This window comes from Eschscholzia californica, unplaced genomic scaffold, assembly GCF_041429995.1.
Source record: "Eschscholzia californica isolate CP2 unplaced genomic scaffold, dmEscCali1.0.p SCAF_6, whole genome shotgun sequence".
Taxonomy (NCBI): Eukaryota; Viridiplantae; Streptophyta; class Magnoliopsida; order Ranunculales; family Papaveraceae; genus Eschscholzia; species Eschscholzia californica.
The window spans coordinates 28308904-28328407 of NW_028238483.1; the positions used below are offsets into that span (position 1 = coordinate 28308904).

The 19504-nt window shown below is 36.1% G+C and overlaps 1 protein-coding gene and 2 pseudogenes across 3 annotated transcripts; all 3 read right to left on the bottom strand.

Annotated features, from left to right (window-relative positions):
• Positions 1–1239: 1239 nt before the first annotated feature.
• Positions 1240–2226, bottom strand: LOC147533172 (putative carboxylesterase 5). Its single transcript, XM_086648886.1, has one exon. The coding sequence runs from the start codon at positions 2224–2226 to the stop codon at positions 1561–1563; it is 666 nt and encodes a 221-aa protein (XP_086505012.1). The 3' UTR covers positions 1240–1560.
• A 3001-nt stretch (positions 2227–5227) lies between these two features.
• Positions 5228–6643, bottom strand: LOC147533173 (2-hydroxyisoflavanone dehydratase pseudogene; annotated as a pseudogene). The gene has a single exon (XR_015227849.1). The product of XR_015227849.1 is annotated as a 2-hydroxyisoflavanone dehydratase pseudogene (transcript).
• Positions 6644–8902: 2259 nt separating this feature from the next.
• On the bottom strand, positions 8903–10350 carry LOC147533174 (putative carboxylesterase 2 pseudogene; annotated as a pseudogene). The gene has a single exon (XR_015227850.1). The product of XR_015227850.1 is annotated as a putative carboxylesterase 2 pseudogene (transcript).
• Positions 10351–19504: the final 9154 nt, after the last annotated feature.

Here is a 19504-nt window from a genome sequence, read left to right on the forward strand (position 1 = left end):
CATCCATCGTCATATTAGAAGGGTTTTTTACTGTCTGATTTAATTATATCAGACACTCAACACTCAAAACTAGCCACACAGCTTCATCAATCCAAAATGGCAGTATCCTTTATTAATTTGATTTGATTTCGGTAAAGAAGAGTTACATGGTTTCTTTCAAGCCGAGTTGTATTTTCAAGTCATGTTAAAGCCGCATCATCAAGTTGGGTTTCTTCTGTCAATCGAAGTCGTAGTTGCTCTGTCCGACCTAGCCGATTCAAGTAAGCCGTAAGTTTTTGGATGTGATTATTTCACTATTTTCACCAAGTCACACTTCAAAAGTTCTTGTTCCGACTTACAAGCGGGTGTTGAGATACGTGTCTAACACGTGATATATTAGAAAGATCAAGACGGAGAGATCCGACGATCAAGATGATTCTAAGATATTAGAAGATATAAAAGATATGGAAGATAAATACGTAAAACATCCCTGGTAACTATTTAACGGTAATATTAGATAAATTTTATATTGTTTCCTAGTTTAGTGAGGAGAAACTAGGACATCCTAAACGTAATTTCTCTACAAATAAGAAAGTGTGTATGTCGCAAATATCCGACTGGACCTCGTAAAATAGTGTGTCAGTTAACTCATGCTCATCTATATCCAACAAATATAATCCTCAATTTCACAAAGAGATATTTCGAAGAGATTTTCTTTCCATTAGAGAACTCATTCACTTCACTACTTCTTTATAATCTTATTCATAATCTTATTCTTCACTGAATAACTAGCTCTTTTGTTATGGGGGTAGTTTGTTAATGAAGCCACAACTGTTACAAAAGTTGGGGTTCCAGACATTTAGTTTTGGTTGAAGTTGAATGAAACACAAAGAGATGAGCAATTTGTAAGTGAATTTCACGATGAGAAAAGAATTACAGTTTCTCTCAATCTAAGGAGAATTACAGTTTCTCTCAATCTAAGAATTACAGTTTCTCTCTAATACTCTCTCTTTCTTTCTCATGTTGTTGGCTTATGAAGATGGAAGAGCTTTATCTACAACAACTGCATGTTGGGTGATGGACATTGTTAGTTATGGTGGAAGAAAACCTAAAGGTTTAAAGAGATTGCCATTCTGGGGTATTAGGTATGCATTATCTGTAACTTTTAAGAGACAAATTTCATATCACTTGTCTCTAAATCATTTACTACAAAGAGATAATATTTGAAATACATGAAGATTTTATTAGGAAACCCAAATAAACAAAAGACAAAGAAATTATTCAAATCTTGCCTTGATTGAAAAAAGAAACCAAACGTTTCATCAAAATCATAGAATTCTGAGAAGTTGGATTAAACAAATGAAAAACATGATCTTCCCCTTCTGATTCCATAATCTCCAATTCCCCTTTCCACTCACTCTTCCCCAATGTTTCATGGTAAAACTTTCCTCTATCTCTCAACCCATCATTCTCTGCAACAAAAACCAAAACTTCATCACATCCCAACTTGAAAAGATTCACATCAGTCGCCGGATTAATAAGTGGGTCATCACTCCCTGTTGTTAATGGACAAACATAACTTCAGAATTTATCTCCTCTTGCTTTTAAATCCATATTCTTCTTCTCTGATCCAATTGGCTTTACCCCAGAAAAATAAGGATGAATCAAAGCAATCCCAGAAATTTTTAACCCAAAAGAAGACAATTCTTTACTAATTCCATTACGAATCGCCATATTATGAGTGATATTAGCACCAGCACTATCACCAGCTAGAAAAACTCTATCGAAATCGGCATGGGTAGTTAACCAAGTTTCAGAACCTTGACCTGTAGAATGAGAGACTACCCATTTTAGGGCTCCCCATGAATCTTCATAAGCAATTGGAAGAGGGTACTCTGGTGCTCGTCGATAATCCACTGAGACTACAAGAACATTAGCTTCCGCAGCTACTGAAATTAGATAATTGGTGTAAAGGGGAGAGAAGGCACTTTCAATGCAAAATGCTCCACCATGATAGTAAACTAAAAGTGCAAATTTCTGATTTGGGTGGGTGATTTTTGGAAGGAAGAGTCTTGCAGATACACCAATTTCAGGTAAGATTTCAATATCTTTTGAGGTAACTCCAGTTATGGGATCAAGAGATGGAAGAACTATTTCAGTGCCAATTAGCCTCTCAACTTTACCATCATTGTAGAGCCTTAGAAATGGGGTGAAGTCAAGACCTACTTCTGTGTAGGTGACCTCCATTAGAGATGAAGAAAATGAAAAAGGGAATTACAGAATGTCTTCTCAAGTGAGGGGATTCCAGATTTGTTTGGACTTGAGATCTAATTTTGATATTATTTTGTACTCCAGTTTTTTAAAAGGCCTGCGTTTTGGGGAAAGTACGGGTGGGAAATTTTAAAAGAAATATGTAGAATTTTAGAAATTTTCTGGGGAAATAAATTTTAAGGGGAAATAAAAAAAGCACTCCACCTCACCTCACTCTCTCTCCACCTCACCTCTTTGTCTTCTCCGATTAGGTCGCCGGCCGGAAAATTTTCCGCCCGGCGACCATGAAAAAAAAAAAAAAATTTCACTCTCTCCCTCTCTAGAAACTCCGGCGAAGGGAAGTACGAGCACATAGGCCGGAGGGCCAAAGACGAGGTCGTTGGGGCCAGAAGCTTCTTGAGCCATGCACGGAGGTGCATTCATGCCTTGCCAAGAGCGAGTATGCTTCGGTCGATCTGGATTTGAAGAACAGACCGGAACCCCGGCGAAGGGAAACCCCTTCGCCGGAGTTTCTAGAGAGAGTGAGAGAGTGAAAAAATATATATATTTTTTTAGTCGCTGGCCGAAAAATTTTCTGGCTGGCGACCTAATCGGAGAAGATAATGAGGTGGAGAGAGAGTGAGGTGAGGTGGAGAGTGAGAGAGCTGAGGTGGAGAAGTATTTTGCTTTCCCCCTAAATAAAATTGTCAAACAAAATTGACCAATTTTTGACTAAGTCTTCACCCCCCGGAAACTATTTAGCTTTCCCCAAAGCGCTGGCCTTTTAAAATTATCTTAAACACAAATATACCCTTAATCAGTTACAAATTTACAATAATAACTGATCTCTTGTTCTCCTCCCATTCTAGCTCTACAGAGTTTTTTTTTTCGATTGTCATCATACTTTAAGAGGTATCACGCCGTGTCTCGAGGACTTTAAGGGTGGAAACCAACTTGGTAACCACTCCAACCCAAAGTTGTTGACTTGTTTTACAAGTTCACTCGTCAAACCCCTTTGAATACCAAACTCAAGTCTTCTTCTATCTGAATGACGTGATTGTTTGGTTGATTGACTCTGTGAAATTCGATGAAGATCATTCACGTAAACTGAATCCACCGCGACATCTTAGTTTTTTATTCATGACGATTGCAAGCTTAGGTTTCTGGATCTAAAGGTGAAGAGGACCGATCGTTTCATAGTTGTCTAGATTAAGGAAAAACTGAAGCTAAGTTGTCATAGACTAACCAACTCCAAGTTGACAGTGATCTAAACCAAATATGGACTCTTAAGTTTTGTTAATTTATAGGTCTGTTTGTTCGATTATTGATCGTAGTAAGTCTGGATTATCCAGGAGCCTTTTTGTGCACGGTCCCGCTATCTAGCTCCATAGTTCTTGCTTCTTCTTCTTTCTCCCAAAAGTTGTGTAGCTGCTGTTACCATGGGAGTTAATTCTAGGAAAAGTATCACAACTCTCACCCCATGCCTTCGTTTTATCTCGAGTCTGGGCGGCCCCATGGCTTTCACTTCAGAGCCGATAGAGGTGTCTACCTCCTCTAATGGCGTAGTTAAACCCACTCCTCCTCCTCTCACTTTAACTTTTGGTGGCTTTGCCTTACTAAGTGATAGGACCCCCTCTGGCTAGATAGTGGTGGAATTTAATGTCTATACCTACTATCCTTGCCCCTCCTATGAGGTGGCCAGGGAGTTCCGTCTTAAAGAAATGATAGATTTTCACCTTCATTGAGTATCGTTCCTATAGCTTTTTAGGTTTGGGAGTCGACACACTAAGAGCATCTCCAATGAGACACTCTAATAAACACTCTAAAAATCTAGTTGTCAAGTGTCAAATAAAGATTCTCTTTCCTAGTGTCAATATAGAGACACTCTACATTTGTTTGGTCTCCAATAGGGGTGGGAATCGGTCCGGTCGGGACGACCGCGGGCCTTAACTTCATCGGTCGGTCTCGGTCGGGCACTCAAAATCAATGTTCGCCTATTTACTCGGTCGGTCCGGTCCGGTCAAAATCAACATTTCCATTGACCAAATCCCGCTTGTGACCGAGAGACCGGTCGGGACTCACCGGTATCGGTCGGATGGTATCGGGCCAAACCACCTAATTTACAATTAAATAATACCTAAATGAAAAGTTAAAATTAGATTTCATTAACTATTCTTATACTCTTAAATACCACTTAGACTTAGACTTGGTCACTTACAATTTACATGTAAGACTAATGCTTTCAACAAAAAAAAAGTAACATTACAATATTGTGGGTATTTAAAATAACAAAAGGGAAAAGTGAGATATTAGTATATTAGTTACAAAGGGATATGACGGGCCTATCGGTCGAGGTAGGTTGTTATTTCGGTACTTAATAGTCGGGCCTATCGGTATTAACCATCGGTCTTTAATCGGACGGGTTAATCGGTCCGGTTACCCGGTCAAAGGGATATGACCATTTCCCGCCTGCTAACTACCCGACTGACGGGCCGGGCTTTTCCCGTCACGGGTATCGGGTACCCGCGATACCTAACGGACCCGGACGGACCCAAGCGGGTATCGGGCCTCCGGGCCGTTATCCCACCCCTAGTCTCCAATGGAGATCTTTAAAATCTCTTACTTAATACACATGTCCCTCTTCAATTCAATAGATAAAAAGTAGTTGAAAAGCAAAGTTTTCTATTGGTTGGAGTTATAAAGTAACACTTAGAGAGTCTCAAGTAGACACTCTCATTTTAGAGTTTCTCTCTCTAGACACTCTATAATAAATGTGTCCAACTCATACTAGAGTGTCTAACAAAGTGTTCCATTGGAGATGATTTTTTAACAAAAACTCCTAAAAGTCATATGTGGCACTCTTTAAGTATTAGAGATTGAGTGTCCCATTTGAGATACTCTAACGCTAGATCAATGCCAGACAAGTTTTTGGTGTTTTCCAATTTTGATGAACACTAGACAAAGAACACAAATAAATTACCAAAGTAACTAGAACAGATACCATCTATATGTGGAGTATTATTCAAGATTGAGAAACAGAGATAAACAAGCAAGATAACAATCCACACAAAGTTCCATTAACACTTGATCATACACTTATTATCATAGAAAGGAAAACCTAATAACTTTTTTTTTTTTAGATCTTGCCTTGGTTGAGAAAAGAAACCAAACGTTTCATCACGATGACAGAATTCTGAGAAGTTGGATTAAACAGATGAAAAACATGATCTTCCCCTTGTGATTCCAAAATCTCTAATTCCCCTTTCCAATCACTCTTCCCCAATATTTCATGGTAAAACTTTCCTCGATCTTTCAACCCATCTTTCTCTGCAACAAAAATCAAAACTTTATCACTTCCCAACTTCGAAAGATTGGGTTCAGTGGCAGGATTAATAAATGGGTCATCATCTCCGATAGTAGACGGACAAAGATAAGCCCAGAGTTTTTCTCCTTTTTCCTTTCCTTCATTCGACCCCCTTTTGGAAAAGTAAGGATGAATCAAAGCAACCCCAGAAATTTTAAACCCAGAAGAAGATAATTGTTCATCAATGCCAGTACGAATCGCCATATTATGTGTAATATTAGCACCAGCACTATCACCAGCTAAATAAACTCGATCAAAATCGGCATGGGTATTTAACCAGGGTTCAGAACCTTGTCCTGTAGAATGAGAAACTACCCATTTTAGGGCTTCCCATGAATCTTCATAAGCAATTGGAAGAGGATGCTCTGGTGCAAGCCGGTATTCAACTGAAACTATAATAACATTAGCTTCGGCAGCTAGAGAATTGAGATAATTGGTGTATATAGGAGAGAAGGCACTTTCAATGCAAAAAGCTCCTCCATGGTAGTAAACCAAGAGGGGAAATTTCTGACTTGGGTGGGTGATTTTGGGGAGAAAGAGTCTTGCTGATACACCAATTTCTGGGAGAATTAGAACATCTTTTGAGGTAACTCCAGTTTTGGGATCAAGAAATGGAGGGATAACTTGAGTGTTGATTAATCTTTCAACTTTACCATCTTTGTAAACCTTTAGAAATGGTGGGAAGTAATGAACTACTTCTGTGTTAATATTTTCCATTACAAGTTTTACAGACTAGAAAGAAATTGGAGTAAGGAGGAGAGAAAGGAAATGGTGCTTCCTGTATTTCTGATGGGAGAGTGTGAAATTATTTTGTTTTGATGGGCCCCATAGATTTCTGTCTTTAAATGCAAAAAAGATCTATCTAACAATCTTGGTGATTTTGCGAAAAAGAAACATTATTTGGTGATTTCTTGCGTGAAAGAAAACAATCTTGGTGATTTCACACGGATTAAGTTGCTCAAACAGATGTCCACCTATTTGGAGAAAGTAGCTCAACTTGTAACTGCTATTGACTTGTTCTGAGTTGCTCCCAAAATTAAGAGCATCTCTAATGTTTATTATATTGCTATATGCTTGATTAAAATAATTATTTGATAACTATATACTTGTAGGAAGAAATAATTATTTGATAACTATATACTTTAGATTAATGGAGGGATTGTGTGGCCGAAAAGTGTTGGTGTTAATGGACCGATGGGATTAGCGTTGGAACTGCCAAGAAGGTTGAATGTGTGCATGGTTGGTGTAGTGATGGGAGTCGGGTAGGTGGTGGTGTGTTGGACGGTTAATCTTGGCGGTGTGGGTATAGGAGGAGAAAAGTTTGGACTCATACCGTCGAGTTTTAAGTTGAAACCTCTGATTGCCTCATTGGTTTCACTAAGTTGGTGATCGATGCGGTCAAATTTTTCGGTGTTCTCTCTCTTGTATTCGTCAAACGATTCCTCTAACTTTGAAATCAATGATAATCCTTCTTTAATGTTGTCCCATTCGAAAGCGAAAGTTGGAGTCTTCTCTTTTAAGGGAGTAATTGGAACAGTAGGGTTTACCATTGTAAATATATAAAAAATATGGCTCTTATATCACTTGATGTAGACGCAGCAGAAAATAAAAGAGATAGTAAACTAAAGTGAAGAACGATTTAAAATAACTGTAAATACTTAAACTTTGATTTATTTGTCTCTTCAAGATGTGATTAATACGGACAGACTGGACATCCGTTTATAGGAATTAAGACTCCTCTAGATAGACTCAAACTAGACTTTCCTAAATAACAAAAATACTTAAACAAAGCAACTTCCTAAACCTAGACTCGATAAGAATCTTATTAAACTTGGGCTCTTTTTAAAACCCTAAGACCATGTTTGGCGCGAGGGAATGGTGTGGGAATGGAATGTGATTTCCGGGAATCACATTCTAGATCATTGTTTGGCTCGCGAGAATGGTGTGGGCCCGGGAATGTGATTCCCACAAAAAGGGGTAATAGCAAACCAGGGGGAGGTAGGTTTGTGATTCCCATTCTTCCGGAATCACATATATTAATATTTATTGACAAATATTACCTTAACAAAATATTGAATTACCAATTTTATTTTTATGTAGGATCTGGTATTAATAAGTACTATTTATGTTTATGAACAAAATTTAATTTTAGATAAATTTATATATAGGTTTACGAACGAAATTTTATTTTAGATAAATTTTTATTAAGATATTTGGTTATTATCTTTAAATTCTAACCCTTTGATGCATCGTGTTATTATTTCATATCTACGAATTTTGAAAAAATAATGCCGATTTTAACATATAACAAAGTTGATGTGTATATTTTATGCAAAAAAAAAGTTGATATGTATTTTATGTAGTTTGAGTAAAGGTAAAAGTGAACTGATACAAATATTTACATTCATATTCCTATACGAATTAAACACCTAATTAGGAATATGTCAGGGATCAAATTCCCATTCTTGGTCAAACCAAACATCAATCTACAGTAATCTGATTCCCAGGGATCACGTTACGGGAATGTGATTCTTGGGAATCACATTCCATATCCGCGCGCCAAAAATGCCCTAATAGCTTGGCCGAGTGGCCTAGGTGGACGAGCAGGCCGAGTGGCCTAGGTGGACGAGCAGGCCGAGAGGCCCCTTGGCGGTTTATCCGGCACGATCTTATCTGCATCAAATATGTGTCAAGTTTCAATTGAGTTTCTTTTTCCTACGTGACAAAATAGAAATCTTTTATTTATTTATGTCTCTAATGTAAATATCTAAAAAGATTAGTGGAGATGAGTGTAATTTTTTTAAAAATAACAGGAAACCCACCTCAGAGCCGATATAGGTGTCTACCTCCTCTAATGGCGTAGTTAACCCCAGTCCTCCTCCTGTCGCTTTAACTTTTGGTGTCTTTGTGTTACTCGGTGATAAGACCCCCTCTGGCAAGACAGTGGTGAAATTTAATGTATAACCCTATTCTCGAATTCAATGTGCATCCCTACTTTTCTTGCGCCGCGCCACCTACGAGGTGGCCGCGGAGTTCGATCTTATAGAAATGATAGATTTTCGCCTTCATTGAGTACCGATCTTATAGCCTTTTAGGTTTCGGAGTCGACGCACTAACGCTAGATCAACACCACAAGTTTTTTGTTTTTCCAATTTTGAACACTACACAAAGAAACAAATAAATTACCAATCTAACAGATACTATTTATATGTGGAGTACTACTATTCAAGATTGGGAAAAAGAGATAAACAAGCAAGATAACAATCCACACCAAGTAAATAAGAGGGGCTATTAAAATGAGGAATGGACGGGGCTAATGTAAAAGTTAGGAGATAATTCATTTGTTCTTTTCTATTTGTTTTGATGGACTCTTGTTTTGATCCTGGTCGGACCTTTACCCCGCTTATCATTTTCACAAAAAAAAAAAAGTTCACACAAAGTTCCATGAACACTTATTAATAGACTAATCACAGCTCTCATAAAAGAAAAAAATAGACTAATCACAGAAAGGAAAACCCAAGAACTTTTTTTAAGATCTTGTCTTGATTAAGAAAAGAAACCAAACGTTTCATCATGATGACAGAATTCTGAGAAGTTGGATTAAACAGATGAAAAACATGATATTCACCTTTTGATTCCAAAATCTCTAACTCCCCTTTCCACTCGCTCTTCCCCAATGTTTCATGATAAAACTTTCCTCGATCTTTCAACCCATCTTTTTCTGCAACAAAAATCAAAACTTTATCACTTCCTAACTTCGAAAGATTAGGTTCAGTCGCGGGATAAACAAGTGGGTCATCATCTCCGGTAGTAGACGGACAAAGATAAGCCCAGAGTTTATCTCCTTTGTCCATCCTTTCAGTGTTTCCAATCGACCCCCTTTTGGAAAAGTAAGGATGAATCAAAGCAACCCCTGAAATTTTAAACCCAGAAGAAGATAATTGTTCATCAATGCCAGTACGAATCGCCATATTATGTGTGATATTGGCACCAGCACTATCACCAGCTAAAAAAACTCGATCAAAATCGGCATGGGTATTTAACCAGGGTTCAGAACCTTGTCCTGTAGAATGAGAAACTACCCATTTTAGGGCTCCCCATGAATCTTGATACGCAATTGGAAGAGGGTATTCTGGTGCAAGCCGGTATTCAACTGAAACTATAATAACATTAGCTTCTGCAGCTACAGAATTGAGATAATTGGTGTAGAGGGGAGAGAAGGCACTTTCAATGCAAAAAGCTCCTCCATGGTAGTAAACCAAGAGGGGAAATTTCTGATTTGGGTGGGTGATTTTGGGGAGAAAGAGTCTTGCTGATACACCAATTTCAGGGAGAATTAGAACATCTTTTGAGGTAACTCCAGATTTCGGATCAAGAAATGGAGGGATAAATTCAGTGTTGATTAATCTTTCAACTTTACCGTCTTTGTATACCCTTAGAAATGGTGGGAAGTAATGAACTACTTCTGTGTTGATATCTTCCATTACAAATTTACAGACTAGAAATCAGAGTAGGAGGAGGAAAGGCAAAGGCTCTTTATTTCTGGTGGGAGAGTATGAAATTATTTTGTTTTAATGGCCCAACAGATGTCCACCTATTTGGAGAAAGTAGCTAAACTTGTAACTGCTATTGACTTGTTCTTTTGAGTTTTTTTTTTTGTGTTGTTGAAATGACTAGTTCTGAGTTGCTCCCAAAATTAAGAGCATCTCTAATGTGACACTCAAAATTTGAGAGTGTCAGATATGAACCTAGAGCTTTTCTCATATATGAGTTTAGGAAATTTTGTTTGTTAAGAATTTATCTCTAATATGAGAAGAGAAACGGCCTTCTGTTTGGTTACTTTCCCGACTGAATTCTGGTTGGCTTACGTAGTCGAAGAAGCGGCCCAGGCCCAAAGCGGTTGTTTTGGGCCCTAATTTAACAAAGATCTTGAGGTATAGTGGTGCTTATAGGCACCCGTTTAGGAGAGAAAAAGCAAGCAAAACAAAGTGTGTAAGGCCCATTAGTCGTAAGAAGCCGCTTCGGGCTCCAATTTAACAAGGATCCCGAGATATAATGGTGCTTATACGCACCCGTTTAGGAGAGAAAAACCAAACAAAACCAAGTGTGTTAGGCCCATTAGTCGTAGGAATGGCGCAGTAATGTGATGAGTCTTCCCCCTCACGATTCCCAATCTTTCTCATCTTTTATTTCGTGACTCCATTCTTCTATAATTTTTGAGTTTATAGACCAAAAATAGGATTCTAATAGGAGATATAGTCCTCTATAATCCTCAAAAGGATTTCAAAACCTAAATAATAATTTAAATGGATATCTAGTCCTTTTGGTCTCATCTAGAGAGAAAACACAAATCCATATAATACATATTAAAGATTTAATACCTATATTAACCTTCTTTAATATCAAAACGTGATTTACATTCTAAACTGTTAAAGATATTTTTTCCATTTTTATCTCAACTTTCTCTCTCCAATCACGTTTGAATTGTAACTACCTACTATGTTGATAATATTCCGTAACTGAAATCCGGTAACTTTCCATCTCTCTCTCTAAAAACGAAATCTTCATTAAACATAAATTAAACTCACCACCAGCTGTTAAAAATTCCATTGTTTAATATTCAATCAAAAGCTTTCATCAAAACCTCCATTGTTATTTAGGTTTTATACTGTTTATCTCTTTATTCTAGCCATTGTTATTCAGGTTTAAAATCTTATCTTTATTGCTTTATAGGTTAAAGATTCATATAGAATCGTTGAAAACATCAAATATTGATTTAGGTCTTTCTTTTCTTGTTTTCCATTTCAATAACTTTGAATCTGTTTTGCTGTAATCTTAACTACCTTCGAATGGAAGATTTATATTTTCTCTCTCTAAAACTTTCATAACTCTTTAAGATCTTTGATGTTTATTTCTTATTTAATGATTTGTTCAATGTTAGTATGTTATTTTTCCTTCCAATGTTCATTGTATATTTCTTCAGATCTACGTTAAATCCTCTTCTTTTTTTGTTTTTTTTGCAGATCAGAATCATTTGTCCGTACAGTTCTTGATCTTTGTGATTATCCACACTTATTCCTATAACAGAATATAAAGTACAGGTACTTTACGATAACTTTCCATGTTTTCTGATAAAATTTGCTAATAATATCTTGATGTTTATCCTTTCTGATTCTTGTAACAGAATAAAAATTACAGTTACGTTACGATAAATTACCATACTTTCTGATACAATCTGCATACATTTCACGTAATACATTTCACGTAAGATGATAGTATTAATGATCAAAGGTTCGTAAAGTATGAAAAATTTATCCAACATTACACGTCCTTTTTTTACCAGAACAGTGGCCATGACAAGCATATAAAACTTCTCTTAACCTAATAAACAATTGTACTTTTCCATACATTATACATAATTTATTGATCTGTACCTGTTATTTATGATCCATCTCATTTGTTTTTTATTAAATGTTTCTTTATTAATGTATGTAAATTTGATTATAATTTTTTTTAACTAATACATATGTTTTTTTTTCTTGTAGTAAACCAGCACTGATGGAATTTCTTACAGAATCATCACATAAACTATAGAAGTATAAATTACGATGAAGAAGATTGTTTCTATGATCCTGTTTGGACAACGGAGTCTTACGTGAAGACTTACAAGGAACATATAAACCCTGCCCCTAACTTCGATGAACCATGTACATTTAATGAAGAGTCAAAAACACTACCATGTTTGATTCGCCGTAAACCTGGAAGACCAAAGACAGTAAGGATCGAGAGCTCGGGCAACATTTTGACGGAGTTTGTTTTTAAGTTACCTAGTCTACTATGTTCTTTTCATTTACAATAAAACACAGATTACTGTTCAATAAAATTTCCTTTCAGTCGTACAAAGGTTGTGTTATTTACTATACAGTATACATAATTTATGATAAATCACATACTTTATAACAAAAAACATGATTTCAGATTTACATTTCCTAACAAGTTACTATAATTTATGGTACATAATGGATAATCTAAGTATTCAATGGTACATAATGGATTCAATGGTACATAATGGATTCAATGGTACATTTCCTAACATGACATAAAAAACAAGTAATTTATGTCAGAAAATAATCTAAGTATTCAATGGTACATAATGGATGACACACACGCATATGATAAATTACGTTGTATACATGACAAATGATGGTTTCCTCGTCATAAATAACACATAATTTACGAACTTGTTTCATAATTTGTATTCGATGTGTGTTTATGTATGAGTAAAAAATGAAAGTTAAGTGAGAGAAAGTTGATATATATGTTTTGAATATTAACCCCCAAATCACGCTAATTGATCTCAAAAAATATACTATTTCCAAATCTGAAAATTAAGTGAGAGAAAGTGATATATAGATTTGGTTTCCAAATCTGAAAGGATGAGAGAGAAAATCTGTTTTGGAAAATATCCGTTTTCCAAATCTGTTTTGAAAAATCTGTTTTGGAAAATATCCTTGATCCGTTACTTCCTATTAAATCTTTTTCAGTTTGTAACCTAAATATCTCCCCCAAATCACGCCCCCTGGTTTGGGAAACTTTCCGGATTCATTCTGAAATTTAACAACCCCGAATTTTTTAGACGAGGGACATGGAGGGTATTTATCAATAAAGTATGAGTTATTTATGCCCTTATTGTAAAAGGACTAAATGTCCATATTTTGGGAAGATTGGTCTATATACCTATTATGAAAATGATTTTGGTCTATATACCCATGGACTCATTCTTCTATTCTCTGTCCTCTATCTCTTTTCTTCTAGTTTTTGTCTCTCACCGCCTTCTACTTCCTTTCTTTCACTGTCTTCTTATTTTTTTTCTTATAGTTTTCTTTTTTTTCTTTCATTCATTTCTTTGAATTGAGGGGTAGTTTTAGTTTTTGTTAAAAAGATCATTAATATCTTATCACCCCTCCTTATAGTGTATGTTTTTAAATACTCTTTTGTATATTACTTTCTTGTAGGAAGAAATAAGTTGACAACTATTTGGTTGTTGCAACATTATTTTGGCAACAGTCCCACATTGGTGGTGAGACGGAGTGTGGTGCTCCTCTTACGAGGTTAAGCACCATTCCCTAGTGAGGCTTTTAAAAATCGTGAGACCTATGTGTGCCAAAGCGGGCAATATCACTAGCAGTCCGGAAGGCTGGTCCGCACCATCCTATAACACGTTATCAGCACGATTCGCTCTATTATGATGTGGTTTTGAGAGGAGAGTTTGTTATGGCAACAATCACACATTGGTGGTGAGACGGAGTCTGCTGCTCCTCTTAAGAGGTCAAACACCCTTCCCTAGTGAGGACTTTAAAAACCGTGAGGCTCAGGTGTGCCAAAGCGGACAATATCACAAGCAGCCAAGAAGGCTGGTCCGCACCATCCTATAACACGTTATCAACACGATTCGCTCTAATATGATGTGGTTTTGGGAGGATGTGTTGTGGCAACAATCCCTCATTGGTGGTGAGACGGAGTGTGGTGCTCCTCTTAAGAGGTTAAGCACTCTTTCCTAGCGAGCCTTTTAAAACCATGAGGCTCAGGTGTGTCAAAGAGGACAGTATCACTAGCAGCCCAGAAGGCTGGTCCGCACCATCCTATAACAAAAAGTAACAGGAAAACCCACTTCCGACTTCGAAATGGCGATTTGTTTCAATTGCGTTACTTTTTCTAAAATGGCAAAACAAAGTCTTGGGTTATTTCCCAAATGACCCCCAACTTTATGACCAGCTTCCTGCCTAGCCCCTTACTTTATCAAAAATACCCAGATGTCTCTCTTTTTTAGATTCCATTATAACACCGTTAACTAGTCATATTATCTCTCTCCTCCATCTTATCTCTTCTCTCTGCCACCTCATCATCTCCTCCGGCAAAGTAGCCGACTGGTCAATTTTCCGACCGGCGACCTTCATAAATAAAAAATTATTATTTTTTCTCTCTCTCTCTAAAAAAAAAAATAATTTCCTCTCTCTCTCTAAAACTCCGGCGAAAGGGTTTCCCTTTCGTCGGAGATCGAACAGACCTTGAAGGTCTGCCCGAACAAACCTTTAAGATCTGTTCGGAACAGACATCATTGGCGTGTTTACACACAAAAATTTGCTTTCTTGGGCTTGGGCTTGAGCATTGTCATTTTCCTGGAGCATTAAGTAGCATTATGGGTTGGTAATTTGCAGCATTAGATTCAACTGAACTGAAATATGTTTTCCGAGTCCCTTTTTCTATAAACATGATTAATTTTCTAACATGATTAAAAGCAATCAATTGACGAGAAGATGATGAGGTGGCGAGAAGATGAGGTGGCAGAGAGAGGCGATTAATTTGTATGAGTGAGAGGTGATGAGTAGTTAACGGTGTTATAACGGAATCTGAAAAAGGGGGCTATTAGGGAATTAACCCAAAAAATTATTGGTTATAAATTAGAAACTTACCTAATAAATTACGTTCCTTAATCCCATAGATTTTAATGAAAAAGATTTTCGTCGCAACTTAGCTTCTGTTATGCAATATTTTCGTCGCATAAAAGAACATCACTTGCGACGAAAATCTGGAATAATCAGAAAACTTGCCAAATTTTCGTCGCAAGTTATGTTCTGTTTTACCTCATCAATGTCATTAATGGCTATTATAGAAACGCCCGAAAAAACTTCTTCGGGTGGAGATTGAGGGGTTTTGTCTTCTTCATCCGTTTAGGGTTTGATAAAAAAAAGTGGTAGAAACTACAGTTTACTTTTAGTAGAAGTGAAGAAAGAAGAATAAGACTAAGAAGAAGGAAGAAGGAGAAGATGAAGAAGAAGACAATTTAGGTTTTCAATCTTTAACTATTATTTTTGTTAGTCATCCACAAGTTACTAACTATTAGTATTTAAGACTTTATGGAGTTGTCCCATTATTAAATCAAAGTCAACTAAGTCAAGCATAGTTGGCTCGCATCGGGCCCGAAAATAGTTGTCCATATAAGAAAAACGGTTGTCCGCGTATTGGCCACCAGTTTTAATTGTGTTATATAATCTCACTTTCTTTCTTTCTATGTCGAATTGTTTTTCTGCAATTACTTGTTAATAAGGAAACTGATGAAGTTTTTGCTAAGATTCTTGTTCAACAATATAAGATATTTAAGTTATAAACCTTTTAATCAGTTTTCTCCAACACCTTATACCTTGTAACTATTAACAAAAAAGCAAAAATGGTAAGATAACAAACCTAAATTACTACCGTTAGAGTACAATGAAATATAAAACAATGTTATGTAAACATAAGAGAACAATGAAATATAGTGTTCCAGAAAATTCTACGTAAACATAAGAAAACAATGAAATATAGTGTTCCAGAAAATTCTAGTCCATTCCCACTTCATGAATCACACTCCAGGAAATTCCACACTATTTCCTAGCATTCTAGAAATTCCACTCATATCAGCAAGTAATTATTTCTGTTCAATTACTTGTTGATAAGGAAACTGATGAAGTTTTTGCTAAGATTTGTCTTCAACCTATTGATTATTATCAATCATCTGGTGATGGAACTTTAGGATTATCTCATGGAAGTTCGATTAATGATGATAATAATAATGCGTTATCTTCTTACGAGAATTTTATCAAAAATTGCTGCAAACACTAGGAGTCCATTTCTTGTTCCCAAGCCGTGTGCTGATAATATTTTTTCAAGATTGAACTCTAACGATCGCGAAGAGGAAATTGCATTACGCAATGTTCATGGAGTGGATTGGAAGATCAACCGTGTTTACACAGGAAATCCTCCAAAACATTACTTAACAACTGGATGGAGATACTGTTGTTTTTATAAAACGTAGTGATGGTGAACTCTCTATTGAGACTAGAAGAAAGTTTCACCTGTGAATTCACTGGTTTATTATTGAGTCCAAGCATATAAGATATTTAAGTTATAAACCTTTTAATCAGTTTTCTCCAACACCTTACACCTTGTAACTATAACAAAAAACAAAAATGGTAAGATAAACCTAAATTGTTGTAGTTACAGTATCTAGAAAGGAAAAACATTTGCCTATTTATAAAATGTTATGTAAACATAAGAGTACAATGAAATATAGTGTTCCAGAAAATACTTCAAAGAATTCGGTAAAATTAGTCCACTCCCACTTCATGAATCACATTCCAGGAAATTCCACACTATTTCGTAGTATTCTAGAAATTCCACACTTATCAACAAGTAGTTGTTTCTGTTCAATTACTTGTTGATAAGGAAACTGATGAAGTTTTTTCTAAGATTCGTCTTCAACCAGCCTATTGATTATTATCAATCATCTAGTGACGGAACTTTAGGATTATCTCATCATGGAAGTTCTATTTATCTATTAATGATGATAATATTGATGTTTTATCTTTTTTTTCCATTTCATGTTCCTAAGCCTTGTGCTGATAATATTTTTCAAGATTAAACTCTAACAATCGCGAAGAAGAAATCACATTACGTGATGTTCATGGAGTGGATTGGAAGATCAACCATGTTTACAGAGGAAATCCTTCGAAACATTACTTAACAACTGGATGGAGATACTGTTGTTTTTATAAAACGTAGTGATGGTGAACTCTCTGTTGAGATTAAAAGGAGAGTTTCACCTGTTGAAAATGTTGATGTCGGGAGGTGGAATTCCACAAAAAGAGTTTAGAAATGAACAAGTAGCATTAGGTTTTAAGAGGAATGCTAGAGAAAGGGAATCTGCAGAATCAGTATTGAAAGTTGTTGAATTAGCTGAACAAAATCGTGAGTTTGAGATATCTTGGTATCCTAAGTTTGGATCGACGGATTTTTTGGTGGATGTTGAGATGCTGATTGAATCATTCAAGAGGGTCTGGACTCCTGGGTTGATTATTAAGATGTTGGTGGAAAAGGAGGACTCAAGTTCAACTTGGTACCAGGGGAAAGTTTCATCTATCGGTGCAGATAATGGGCTATGGCATGGATATCCATGGCATATGCTTCAGGTGTTTTATCCGTCTCCACACTCTCTACCTTTACATTTCGATTATACAACTTTAGTGTTAATCTATTAAATACAGTATAATCATACGCTAAATTTCTTTCCTGAACTTCCTCCAAGCTCTTCATTGTTTGTTCCCTTGTTTTAACACTTTAAAGCTAAAACATTGATAATGAAATTTTATGCTCTAGACTAGATGTTTTAGAAGATCGGGATGAGACCGACGAGTCAAATGCCTAGAAAGTTGAGGCTAGCTCGTGTGAAATCTCGAACAACTCTAATTAACTTAAGGTGCAGTCAGCATGCATAAATTGCATCTCATGATTTTAGTTGAGTAGCAAGAGATAGGGTTCTTACTCAGGGACAGTAAGAGTTGAGTAAAATAGGAGGTCGATAATATTTAAGGCATATATGGGCCTCGTGGTCACTTAAAGTTTTCAGAATCACGATTACGTCATTCTCTCATCAAATAAGTGCAACTGATATAACATTGCCTTGATGTGATTGAGGAATTTGAGAATATTAGAAATTTATGAACATTAACGCTTCAAAAGGAGCGACTAGAAGCAGATAGGATCACTGGAGTACTTATGTCACGAAGAACATAGAATGTCTAAGAAGATGGTTGTTAATGAAGGGGAGCGACAACTCTCTTCAAACAGTGTTTACAGTTTGAATGAGAAACAATGGCGGCTCATCTATAGTCTAGCAATGGGAGGCTGGTTGGGCTAATGGTGTTGCTGAATGACAATTTGGTTTCACTACTCTTCAACTTCTTCATTGTTTCAAACATTGTTTTCCCCTTCTTTAGTTCTCCTCCTCAAAGTCCTCCACTGCCTATAAATTTTCCTTAATTCTTATGGATCTGGCTTTAAGAGCTTCACCTATCAAACTTTAGCTTCGAATATTTTTGGTCATGATATCTGATTATACCATTTTGATATAAACTTGTAGGCAGAGCATAAGCTTCTACGAAGGTTCACATATGAGAAATTATATTGAACTACGGAAATCTAATGGTCTCATTAGTCATTACGGAAATACCCCAATTCTTTTTTTTTAGTTATGTCGAACTTCTTCTACCAGCTGGTCCTTTCTTACATTTATAGCATGTAATTTGGATCTCTCAGACCCTTGATGTGAACTTAGATGTACGAAGATAATGTTGAGATACATTAGTTTAAATTCTTCAAGTGTTTATCAAACAAATGGGTTGTACGAGTTAAATGATTTTGAGTATGCAAAAAGAATATATTCTGAAGCGTAAGTAGTATTGGCTTGTATTAGATACTTTGCATAACAGAAGTTAAGTTGCGACGTAAAAAACATCATGAAATATAAATTACTACAAATTTATTGGTTACAAATTAGAAGCTAAGTTGCGATGAAAAAAATATCACGAGATTTAAATTACAAATTTACCTAAAAAATTATTGGTTATAAATTAGAAACTTACCTAATAAATTTATATGGTATATACAGCATACAGGAGTATATCTTATGGGATATAATGTATATACCATGTAAATTATATTATTTAATTCTTAATACGAATTGAAATTTTTTTTGAGAAATGAACCGGGTCGGGTCGGACTTTGGCAACCCTGACTCACTGTGGGCCGAGATAAACTGGCCTGCTGGACTCAAATCAAGGCCCAACCCGGGCACGAGAATAAATTTTTGGCTCGTACAGGCTGGGCCGCCTTAATTGGGTCGGTTCTGGGCTGGCCCAAATGCTAAATACACTAGTTTATTTTATTTTATTTTTTGTTGAGAGATAAATACACTAGTTTAAGTTAACAAATTTTAAATATATGTAACATTGTTCTTTGAATACACAATCTCAATAATGCCAAAGAAAAAAGAGAAAATCTCAATTGATTCATGACACAGGAGACCAAATCGAA